This window comes from Polypterus senegalus, chromosome 18 (assembly GCF_016835505.1).
Source record: "Polypterus senegalus isolate Bchr_013 chromosome 18, ASM1683550v1, whole genome shotgun sequence".
Lineage (NCBI taxonomy): Eukaryota > Metazoa > Chordata > Cladistia > Polypteriformes > Polypteridae > Polypterus > Polypterus senegalus.
The window spans coordinates 41,578,963-41,591,409 of NC_053171.1; the positions used below are offsets into that span (position 1 = coordinate 41,578,963).

The window sequence follows — 12,447 nt, forward strand, 5'->3', positions numbered from 1 at the left end:
ACTCCGAGAAGCGGGCACGCTTTGCAGTATGGAAGATTATTCGTGACAAAAATTAAATGCAATCCGACGCGTTAACAATATTGAAATGCAATGCTTATCTATTTGGGGCACTTCATTTTGGCAAGGTTTCATCCTGTCAAAATTTGAAACTTAGTAAATGGCTGATTTCTTTTCACTACGTTACACAATGTGTCAGTTTAAAATGCCACTTTACTTCAGATCAATAGATACTGTATCATATAACTAAAAGCGAAGGAAACGTATTGCATTTCTATTCAAGACGATTCCGCTTCAGTCGTGCCAAAACAAAAAATGTAATCAAATGATCAATCAGCGTCAAAAGGTGGGGCAAGGGGCGGCAACAATTGGGGTAAGAGGCGTTCCACTTCTAAACATTTCTGTGTTCTTACGGCGAGCACAAGGTTCGTCAATGTGGTCTGTGGAGTGATTGATTAAACCATGAAAGGTATGCTTTAGGTCTCGCTGAAAAAGCTTACTTTTATGATGTCTAAAGTTAAAATAAGCAGTGCGGGTACATTTTCGAGAAATGACTTGTTAGCGTTCTTAACTAAACACTTAACACAGTGAAACATTTGATAGCGATGTTTTCTGTGCTGATCAGACATTTTTGTATGTATTTACCTTACTTTGTTTGTCCTTTGCTTGCTCTCGTCACATCTGTTCTTATTTTTGTCCAGACCCTTTTAATATCTCTAATTGTTGTCTCGACTGCTGCGCTTCGTAAAATTCCAATGTCTTTTTATTTTGTTTATTCAAACATTTAACTTTTTACAATTTTTTTTTATTTCTTGTTAAACTCCAGAACTTTAAATAGACTTCAGGTTGGAGTCCATCTCCTGGCACTTTCTATTTTCATATTGTTTAAACGCTTCCTTTTTCTTTAAATTTTCTTGCTGCTCCTTGAAACTATTAATGCTCTGGTTTTTATTCAGTTCCTTATAGATCGTGCTTACAATGCTTGGTATGCTTTCATTAACTTCATCATCTTTCACCTGATTCATCTTTTTAAAGATCTTAAATATTTCCCCTCTTTCCTCCATCTTTCCGATTCTGCTTTTTTTTTGTTGCTTTAAATGCTTAATACAAAGTGATTCTACCAAACCCCCTAACCTCAAATCTGTTTTGCATAATGGTGTAAAAATATCCCTAAATGCTTTCCAACAATCCATTTAAACTCGTGCAGGACCACATTTTTCCTGCTCTATGTACATTTTTTTTTATATTAACTAACCAGTTATATGGCTAAGCCTGTGGTTGATTAAGCAACCCATTTTATTAAAACTGCTTACTTTCATCTTCTTCCGTTGTACCTTATGGTGTTAGGGTCTTGAGCCAGTGACTGCTTTGCCAAGATCTTGACTTGTTCACTGGTCATCCCTTTCTTTCTGGCTGCTTTTTTGACATTTTCTTCCCATACCCTCCAAGCTCTTCCCCTCGGCCATTTTCTTTCACCCTTCATGTCAAACTTTCTTTGGGATAACTTTATTTCACTCATCTTTATTACGTCCATGTAGCTGTTTTATTTCGATGGTTTCTGCAAGTGGTTGAAATTCCAGTTCTTTGCTGATTTTTCTTTTTTACTTACCGCTCATCTTAAGTACTGCACACTGTTGAATCCTCTCAAAGTCAAATCCCACCACTAGGAATTGAAGTACTTCGTGGGAAGGGGCATCTGCACTCGGTCCCAGTTCTACTGAGATCAGATGCTAGTCTAACATGGACCTGTACCGGCTCTTTGCAAGGATTACAGGGGGCTTGTGCTGTTACATCCAGCCAATCAGATCTTTAGTCCCACATCAGAAACTTTATAGTGGTTAGGATTAAAGTGAGGGCAAAGGTCTGTCTACTTGCTATGTGTCCCATAATCCAGGCCTTCTCTCATGCCCTTGCGTCTCCTTAATGGAATAAAAGAAAGCCAAGAGACACTGACAACCCCCTTACCAGTGTTAAAAGCAAGAACATAGAAGGCAACCGCCTAAAGAACGTCACTGTTTATTTCACATACAGAAATCTTGACTGATTTGATCCTTCGCTACAGAAGGTCTGGTTTAAAACACTTTAGGAGTATTTTTAATCACTTTATTTACAATATTTACACCAAGGTACATAGTAGAATAGCTGCATTGCTGCCATTTCACTTAAAAAAAAAATATATAATACTGATTTTGTTCACAATAGTGCCAGGTTTGACTCTGCAGACTCCAGTGATGAACACTAAGTGCTTGGGGACCGAGTGAAACATTTGGATTTTCTTCTACTTTTTCTGAAGAAGGTTATTCTTACTTTATTCACCGTGAATGTTAAAGGTGTGGCACATTGATGTCCACTCTTGTAACAGACATATCCACGTCTTGTTAGACACAGTCTGAAAGAAACAAAACAGTGCTTCCCACACACTGTCAGGAAAAGGACTTGCGAGTGAATTCCAGGAGTGATAAAACGAAAGACATTATTCAAACAATAAAGATAACTTAAAAATATTGCCATTACCAGCTGCCTGCATGCTGCGGTTATCTAGACAGAATCAACAGCAGCCGTACAATCTCTGCCTCACTACAACAATTTTACCTGCATCACATGAAGTATAAAAAGTGACAACACTAAAACTGAACGTCAATTCTTAAATGATATTATTATTATTAAATAGCTCAGTGCTTTGCGAGGGTCTGATTTTAAAACAACTTACATAAAATTCTCAGTATGTCATTGCCATAGAAATTGGAAAATGAGTTGTCCTTGTTTCTATGTGGGGTCTAGACAGTAGATATTGCTGCTGCTCCTGCCTTAATCTCTGTCCAATTACCTCCTATAGGTTGCTCAAGAGTTTTCCCAGCACTCTGGTTTATTTTCATTTGTACGCGAGGTTAACAAGCAGCTCTAAACTTCCCTGCTAGAGGTTATATGCTGTTGCCCTGTGATTTCACCCAGGGTTGATCCCAAGCATGCTGATACAGGCTCTTTAACGGATAAAGTGGCTTCAGAAAAATTGAGATTTTACTGAAATAGCTGTAAGTGCCCCCTCTTGAATGAGAAAACAAAGTAAATAAAAGTTGTGATCAACATTTACTTAATAATAATGTACAGAAGGGAACAGTTTGATCCCTAACCTAAGCTTACTTCAAAATGGGACCATTTTCTTAACAGAAAAGATCATGTGAAGTCAACAAAATGTATCACTGCTGTACACAAGTTACCAAAATTAAAACAGCTCTCATCTATGCTGCCCCACAATGAGATACATCAGGGCTCCCCAAGTTCAGTCCTCTAGTACCACTGGGGCTGCGGGTTTTCATTCCCAAACAGTTTCACTAATAAATTCTAATTATCTAATTCTTTAATTAGTCTTCTCTTATTTTGCATTCAGAAATATGTGCTAGTGCATTTACATGTAAACAAAATTCAGAAATGTGCATTTTTCTGCCATATCTTTAAATGTTAACTTTTGTGAATCATATTCTTTTTAATTCACCTTTTCCTGCGAATCCTCTGTTCAGACACTGAGGATTAGTGATATGCAGTTCAGACTCGGGTGTATAAAATTCACTTGTCATCTGATTAACGAGAAAACCCTTATATAGAACATAAAAGAGAAAACGTAAAAAGCAAGAGAAAGTACAATAATTAACAGCATAGTGTTTAAAGCTATGACAAAGAAATCACATCTCTAAATTTGTTCACAATGCAAATATCCTACTAGTTCATACTATTCAAATATCCTACTAGTTCTGAATAAAGAATAAGAAAAGAAAAAAGGCAGCTAAAAAAAATGAGGTTGTTGAGACATACGAGTGGCCTACTGATTTGTGTAACTGGTGGGAATGAAAGCCTGTTAGCCACAGTGTACACCAGGGCTTGATTTGGGATCTCCCGAGCTACATAATAGGAGCAAGAAGTATTGACATTGTGGTCAAGGTCTGAAAATCCTTAAAAGTGACTTTTTATGTTGTTATTATTTGTGTTTTTTCCTCTATGCGGCAACTTTTAAACACTGTTGGGGGGGGGGCAACATATTAAAAGTAACGTGCATTACATTGATTACTTTTTAAAGTAACAAGTCATGTAACACAATACATTTGTATTACCTTAAAAATACATTATTTCTAAAGCTAATTCCTGCTCCTCAAACAAAAACATAAGTATTATTTTGCAGACGTATTGCATTTATTCAGTAATATTGTGCACATATGTGCTTTGGCCATCTGATAAACGCTAAGGAGGAAGAGGTTTAGCTCATGCTTAGGGCGCAATAAAGGGAATAGAACTGAAAAAAGTTACAAATATACATTTAGTCCTGCATGTGCAGAGGGGTAAATTTAACCGGCCCAGTTTAGCATCACAGGGAGCCAGTGATCACCAAAGTAAATGTGCTGGACGGCTCAGTTACACAGCCAATCAACAAAGAGTGTGTCGCCTGCAGTCCAGTACAATCTTAACAACTAAGGGTGCCAAAGTGGCTCTGAAGAGCGAGGCCATTTTCGATTACCAGAAGAGCCATCCACATGAAGGTCCCCGAAGGAACTTTCTGTAGCAGTCAATATAAAAACAGATTTCGTAAAATGACAATGGGTTCGTGATTTTAAAAGGACTCTCGCTGCATACAACAACAAGGATTAAGTTTAAATTTTCTTGATCTGTAAGTATCCTCCTGTCTACTAAACATTAAAGATTTCTCCTTTGTCCAATCATCTGTAATATTTTTGTTATATATATTTTTTCAGTCCCCAAATTAAACGGTTCTTTTTTCAGGCAAGGGTTCAACAAGGAACCACACAGCCCAGTAAAGTGCCTTTACAGTACTAGTATTAAAAGAGTGTAACAGAAACCTACAAATAAAGTATCATCTTTTTCATCCAGATACGTGCTACTGATACGTTTCATGACGGGGTCTACATGGGCGTAGGATTTTTAATACAGAAGAATAAAAAGCAATGCACTGTTTGTAACGCATTGCAATATGCCATATTCAATTACGTGTTTTGGTAAGCAGTCAGTAATGTAACTCAGTTACTTTTTAAAAGTTGCGTTCCCCAACACTGTTTTGAAATGGTCTAGTTAGTTATTTTCGTTTGACTAATTTTGCTGTCCCATGGCGGTCTTACTCACTCGTGCTCTCTTTTTTGTTGCGATTCGCTACTCGGACATTTCCGCGTGTTCTTTGTCGGTGCTCAGTAATCCTTTCGAAGAGTTTGTGCGTTTTAATTAAACATTCGAGAAGTGACAGGCAGCACAGCATAAACAAAAACTAGCAGCTATTTTGCTCTTTAAAAGAAAAAACAAATGATAATATGCCCCCGATTTTACTTTTTGAAGATATCCAACCTCCACGAAGGTACTCATTTCATGAGCAGAGAAATATCAAGCAGAAATATTATCGAAAAAAATATACAAAAAACGTTACATCAATAAAAAGAAAGGTTGTCAAGCTCAACAGTCTCCTCAAATGTCCAGCCTCCTTGCGTTCAGACTACACGCCTATTTCACGTCGTCCTCTTCCTCCGCCGGCTTGACGCTCTCGCCACTCTTCTCTTCCGTTTCCTCCAGCGCCATTGCCTTGCGTGGCGGTGCGTCACTAGAAACAGTCCCGAGTACTTTGGCGCTGTGCTCCTGCGCTTTGGCCCGGAGTGCCGCAATGCTGTTCTCTCTCAGTTCCTCTTTGGAGATGGGAGACTTGCAGTCTTTCCTCAGGTCTTCGGACTCTCTCTCGTCTTGCTTGTGAACGGCCAGCGATGGCAGGGGATCAGCTTTCCCGCCTGGGGAGTTCGACAAGGCCTCCATGGACTTTTTGTGCATTCCTAAAAAGAATTGTGGGCATTCGGTTTTAGAAAAGCGTCTGGTCATTGGCAAGCCATCTTGAACTGGAAATAGTAAGCAAGAAAAGGGTAAGCTGCAGAATGTGCCTTTGTAATGCTGGGAATTTTTTTCACCCATGTTATCAGGCACATTAGAAAGGGAAACACATCTATTGTAAGTGGTAACACATTCAGTTCATGTAAAGGGGGAAACCAACCATTTGACTCTTTAGTCCTGGTGTTCCAAGTCTATGTCACTTTTTTCCTGATTCACTTTTTAGTAATTCAGGTGGTAAAATTGAAGAAGTCTGTATATTAGTAAATCCTGGACTAAATAAAGCATTACCTCTGCTTTAAATGATCAGGCTCAGATTAGAAGATTTGCAAGTCAATCAGTTATAAACTCCTCACTTACTGACTCGCCATCAGAGTGACAGGCAGTCCCAATTAATATTTAAGGGTCACTTAAAGAGAATCCTCTTTATTTTGGAAGTGGAGGAAGTTGTCGTGCAGTATGCTAAACTGCCTCATGTGTGAAAAGACAAACGATATACTATAGCAGCCTGGGTGAGGCGCTGAGCCTCTAAAATATATTAGCCGTGAATCAGGCAACAGGGACGTAGACTGGAGTGTCTGGGATTTATGGAGATGTAAAGTAACCTTACCCTAGGGAGTAGAAAAAATATACTTTGAAATGAATAAATACACTCAGATGCTTTATTTCTCCTGGTGCAAGCATTTTGAGACTATCCTAAAATATTATATTTGACCCTCATCATAATGAACCTACAGCCAATGTAGTGTGTGATCCCTGGAGAATTTCTAAATCAATAACTGTGAAAGGTCATAAAAATATGAAACCCCTCCAGATGAGCCTACTGCTAAACTGAAATGAGTAAGTAATGCAGCTGAATAGTCTCCTAGCCGTTAAAGCTCCATAATTCTGGAGCCACTTACTGTGGTAGGGAATGTGGACAGGCATGTGGTTGGAAAGAACTATAATCAAGCCAGGTTTGGTGAATTTAACGGCTGAGTTTGGCAAGGCTCACAGTTATTATGGCTGAAGCTGGAATGCTCTGAAGGACAACAGCTAACAGCAGTGTGTTTCTTGAGTTGCAAAATTCAGGCTTTCAGTTTTTAAAACTGCCTTACTTAAGAGAGCGCTACTATTTGTCATGTGCAGAATGAGGTCAACTTGTGCTTAGTCTTCTAATTAATCTCTTGAGCTTGAATTACTTTTTTTTCTGCTTTTCTAACCAAATTCTAAAACACTTCAGCAAAATGAAGCATTTTGGGGACTGTCACTAATAATACTGGTAAACTACACAATTCTATCTTTGGAGCTCCATAAGGTCCCAACTCTGTCACAGATGATGACAAGTATGAAAGTTTTTCCATCATTGTAATGATGCATTCTAGGATTCATGCACATTGCGGGACTGGGGAGCAGCTGCATTTCAATGCCATCAAGCATCCAGCTAAGCAGCGCCACACATCTTTTCATGCTGATTCTGAAATACAGCTATGACTGCGTTTAATAGGCGCTTTCTTATCAGAGGTCAAGATGGCATTGTCTAAAACACTTTGACAGACTTGTGACATGACTACATAATGATCTGGGATCAATAGAGGGGCCTCCTTGAGCCTGCTGTCCTGTAATAGACTACGATTAGGCTCTTTAAATGTAGACAGTATCACAAGAACAAAATGTAGATGGAGAATCTGGATTTCTCACTATACCAAATGATATGCTGCGTCAGGGCCGGGGGGGCTGAGATGTGTGTAGCTGATAGCAGCCAGGCAATGAATCATGGCAGTCTCTGCGGAGGCCCTGCATTGCTCACACAGGTCACGTAGGCCAGCCAGCCAGCCACAGTTGACATGCATGAATAAAAAGAAGCACAAAGCAGCACAGGTGAAGCAAAATGAGGTGAAATAAAATGCCATTTCACCACTTACCTAGGAGCCATGGAGCACAGGATTCCATGATGCCATCCTTAGCAGACTTGAGGATGGATTCCGGAAGGGGAATTGAGTGTCGCACCATGGCGCCGTAAAGCCCATATTCAGCCATCACGCTGCTTCGTCCCCAGCACTTTTCACGCTTTCTCCACTTGGCACGTCGATTCTGGAACCACACCTGAGCAGAAAAAGCAAAAATGAGGAGTGACCAGGAAGGGGATACTGACTTTGGGAGGTCCATCTCAGCTCCACATTGCCTTTTTGAAGGGGCTGGGGGGAAGACATGTGTCACTGTTTCACATATATGTTTTATTTTGATTTATGAAAAACCTGCATGTGTCTCTGGGGTATAGAGACACACGTCTGGAGTTCTGGATTTGATTCACATCCCAGTCAAGGTGTGTGTGAAGTTTGTACATTATCCCTTTATCCACATGGTTTAATGTGTCTATATCTCATGATGCACTGATGCTTCAACCAGGACCAGCTCCTGCTTTTATTTTTTTTTTTTACCAGTGTTATTGGGATAGGCACCAGCTCTACCTGGCCATGACCTGAATAATGAATGCTGGCAACTTATGAAAGGATATGCAGTGCATGTGGAAATATTATGTACTGACCTGGAGACCATTGTTCTAAAGTGATTAATGAGAAAGCAGCAGAGTAGTCTAACAATATTAATGCAGCCAAACTTAGCAATGTGTTAACATTTTATCGTTGATGGTCCTATGGGTTTGGACATATGCAGAGGAGAGATGCTGAGTATATTGGGAGAAGGATGTGAAGGATAGAGCTGCCAAGTAAAAGGAAAAGAGGAAGGCCTAAGAGAAGGTTTATGGATATGGTGAGGGAGGACATGCAGGTGATGGGTGTAACAGAACAAGATGACGAAGACAGAAAGATATGGAAGAAGATGATCTGCTGTGGCAACCCCTAACGGAAGCTGCCAAAAGAAGAATAAGAAGATGGTCCTATGGCATGCTGATCCTAATCAGGCTGCTTCATCTGCCTAATCATGTATTCCACCCATTTAATCCAGTTTTGGAGTTATGGGAAGCCAGAAGCTATACTGACAGCATTAGGTAGAAGACAAGAAGAAACCGATGATGGTGTGCAAAACTCTGTAAGTCACCTTCATGCACGTCACTGGTCTTTTAATTTTAATAAATGCTGTACAAAAAAACACCTAGCAGAAGAAAGTCACTGAGGCTAACTGAGGCTTGACAAGTGGACAATAAACGCCTTTAAATCAAAAAGTCTCCGATGAGCACCTCAGGAGGCAGTGCACCTCTCGCGTAAAACATTACATTTAGTTCACTTTGCCATCATATGGTTTTTATTGCTAGATTGGCCCCTGAACTGGTTCATGTGTGTTTGCCCTGTCCAGATGTTGTTCCAATTTTGTGTCTAATGCTTGCTGGGATAGGCTCCCGCTTCCTCCTAAACCCAGCTTTGGATACGCAGGATTAGAAAATGGGTGGATATATTTTTGGGAAATGAATTGTCTTTCTCTAGTCATAACGTTATGCGTCACATTCTTTATAAATTTAAAAACCGGACACTTAACGCTGTGGTATATGTATGTTTGTTCATTACTTTTTTTCAAATGGCCTAGTTAAATAAAGGTCAAGTGCAGGTAGATCCATCAGATGCAATGCAGAAATAAACCTTAGATTGGATGTGCACACTCATTTATACACACATTTACATACTAAGCCAAAACAGATTGACCAATTATGAAAAAAATGCAAAGGTATGTATGGAGAGATGTGTAAACGTCACACATTCAGAAGGCCGGCAACTGACCCCAAATGTGGGGGGCTGGGAGAAAACAAAGTGAAACTCTGAGACACAGAACTGCTCTGTAGTCCACCTATGTTTGGAACTTTGATTGGCAGCCCTGTGGGTAGACCTTGTGCTCCCAGCTCACATCAGACCATGTAAACAGCCATTTTGGGGATTTTCTTTAATTATTAATTACGGTGATACTCTCTTTATTTTGCTTGACTCATTCAAGGGCCCTTAATTAATAAACTGTGGTTTTTCCCCACGGTGAATGGTCAAATACATGAGTCATTTTCAGCACCTGCATTTATGAAAATTTAAACTCCTCTCTGGCGAGATATGCTGTTCTATATCTGTGTCCTTTGAATTCAGTGCTTAGGTGCTCCTGATTATTTATTCTCTTGGCATCAAAAAGGTCTTCCTAGTAAAACCATTGTGGAAAACTCTGATGTAGAGTGACACCCTCTGGAAAACATTGGCAGTGCAGCCTCTATTAGTCATCTTCCACTAACAGTTAATGGCAAACTGTTGTTTCCTTTACAATCAGTCTTTATCAATGAGTCAACTTCTAACCGTGATTCACATTTTTTGCTTAGGTAGACACCTCCATGTGTCTCTCTTTCTGTAAAATTCAAAAACCACCTCAACAGTAAATTAAGAGCAACAAGCTGTATTTAGTCAAATACAAGGCCTCTCACAGCCTAAGCCATTATTTTCGTACAAAATAGCAGACATGAACATAAATGAGAAGTATCCCAAAGAGGAGTGCCTCACTTGGGGTTTTCTGCATTTGGCTATTTGTTATAAAGCATGCAAAAGGTGACAGTGAGCCAAAGCAGCATCACGAGTAAGGCAGGAAGCAACCTTGGACAGGACACCAGTTCACCGCCAGGCATGCTCACTCATACCAGGCTAACTGAGAGTCACCACTTAACTCAACACGGACATCTTTGGGAATAACTGTAGTATTCAAAGAAAACCCAAATGTTTATGGGGACACTGTGAAAATTCCACATAGACAGTGGTCAGCCCAGACTTTAACTTGAACCCAAGTTCTTGATGGTGTGAGGCAGCACTGTTTAAAAAGAAACAAACAAGCAAAATATTATAAGCCCTAAAACATCATTCAATAGTGTCTGTGGGCTTGTTCTACTTGTTTAAGTAGTGCAACAATTTCCAAACTGCTTATTCGCACAGCAACAAGATATTACATTTTTAAGGATATCTAATTAAAGACAGGACTTGACCTCTGATAAGACGTTGTATGAAAAAAAACTAGCAGCCATGGGTCACCTGGTTAGTGCTCAGCATGGAGGTAACTTGTAGTTTCCTGACTCGTTTTATTGAAAGGCATCTACTAATGAGATGCCTCCTTTTAAAATGCACTAGTCGACGGAGTCCATCTTCTTTGATATGATGAGGGACACTCAGTACTTGAAATGCAACCACTTATAATGGCCACAGACCCAATGATAGTTTTAATAAGTGCTTTAAATAAAAGTCCTTTTTATAATGATAAAAATCAAAGGATATTGCCAAGGAATCTAAAGAAAAATTCAACACATATGTTTAAAAAAGTTGTATGATAAACCATATTTTGTATTGCTAGGCATTTCTTGTTTGAATGTGCTATGCAAACAAATAAACCACTAGTTCAATAAGAAGTTCAAGTTAATTAGCTTTAATGTTTCACTCAGTCATTCTCCAACCTTCTTATTCCTGAACAGGGTCATAGGGGTCTTCTGGAGCCTATCCCACCTAGCATAGGACACAAGGCAGGAACAAACCCTGGGCAGGGTGCCAGTCTATTGCAGGGTGAACACAGACACCTTAACCACACACTAGGGCTAATTTAGGATCACCAGTTCATCTAACTTGCATGTCTTTGGACTGTTGGAGGAAACCAGAGCACCTTATGCAGCCACAGGAGAACACACAAACTACATGAACCTGAACATGCCAAGAAAATGGATGGGTTGCTGGACATCCTGTTTATTTTTAACATTACATTCTGAAGTCCACTTAATCCAATTTGATATCACAGGATGTCAAGGTACTTTTGCTATATAAATAATGATAGGATTAAGCCTATTTTGTATTGTTCATCAGTTTATATTAGATTTATCTCATTTTAGAACTTGGAGAGGACTAAATGAATGTGAGATATGTAGAACTGAAAGAGGGTGTACATACTTTTTCACATGACTGCATATTATGAATATTACATATAGATCTATTTATGTTTAATACATTTACGTTATATAAACTATATACATAAATAATAATCAAATTGTTTTTTACACCAATACAAAGAAGATCTTTTGTCCTGTTGTTGACTATGTTTAAGGTTTTGTTTTGATAAGCTCACATTCCGAGAATTGCTTTTACTTTTTCCTTCTTTGTGATAATTTGTGATTGTGCTGACAACAAAAGGTGCTACAGTGCATCCAGAAAGTATTCACAGCGCATCACTTTTTCCACATTTTGTTATGTTACAGCCTTATTCCAAAATGGATTAAATTCATTTTTTTCCTCAGAATTCTACACACAACACCCCATAATGACAACGTGAAAAAAGTTTACTTGAGATTTTTGCAAATTTATTAAAAATAAAAAAACTGAGAAATCATATGTACATAAGTATTTACAGCCTTTGCTCAATACTTTGTTGATGCACCTTTGGCAGCAATTACAGCCTCAAGTCTTTTTGAATATGATGCCATAAGCTTGGCACACCTATCCTTGGCCAGTTTCGCTCATTCCTCTTGGCAGCACCTCTCAAGCTCCATCAGGTTGGATGGGAAGCGTTGGTGCACAGCCATTTTAAGATCTCTCCAGAGATGTTCAATCGGATTCAAGTCTGGGCTCTGGCTGGGCCACTCAAGGACAT

General features: G+C 39.2%; 1 protein-coding gene across 2 annotated transcripts in view; it reads right to left on the reverse strand.

The window, feature by feature from the left end:
* Window positions 1–692: 692 nt before the first annotated feature.
* The window catches only part of vsx2 (visual system homeobox 2), a 31,973-nt gene continuing 20,218 nt past the window's right edge, over window positions 693–12,447 (reverse strand). The window contains exons 4-5 of one of the 2 annotated variants that reach the window (XM_039741909.1): window positions 7,770–7,950; window positions 693–5,813 (exon numbers count right to left, since the gene is read on the reverse strand). In XM_039741909.1, coding sequence (XP_039597843.1) covers window positions 5,494–5,813; window positions 7,770–7,950 — 501 coding nt within the window. In that variant the 3' untranslated portion in view covers window positions 693–5,493. Of the gene's footprint in view, window positions 5,877–7,769; window positions 7,951–12,447 lie in introns of both variants that reach the window. The other variant, XM_039741908.1, reaches the window with a different exon arrangement.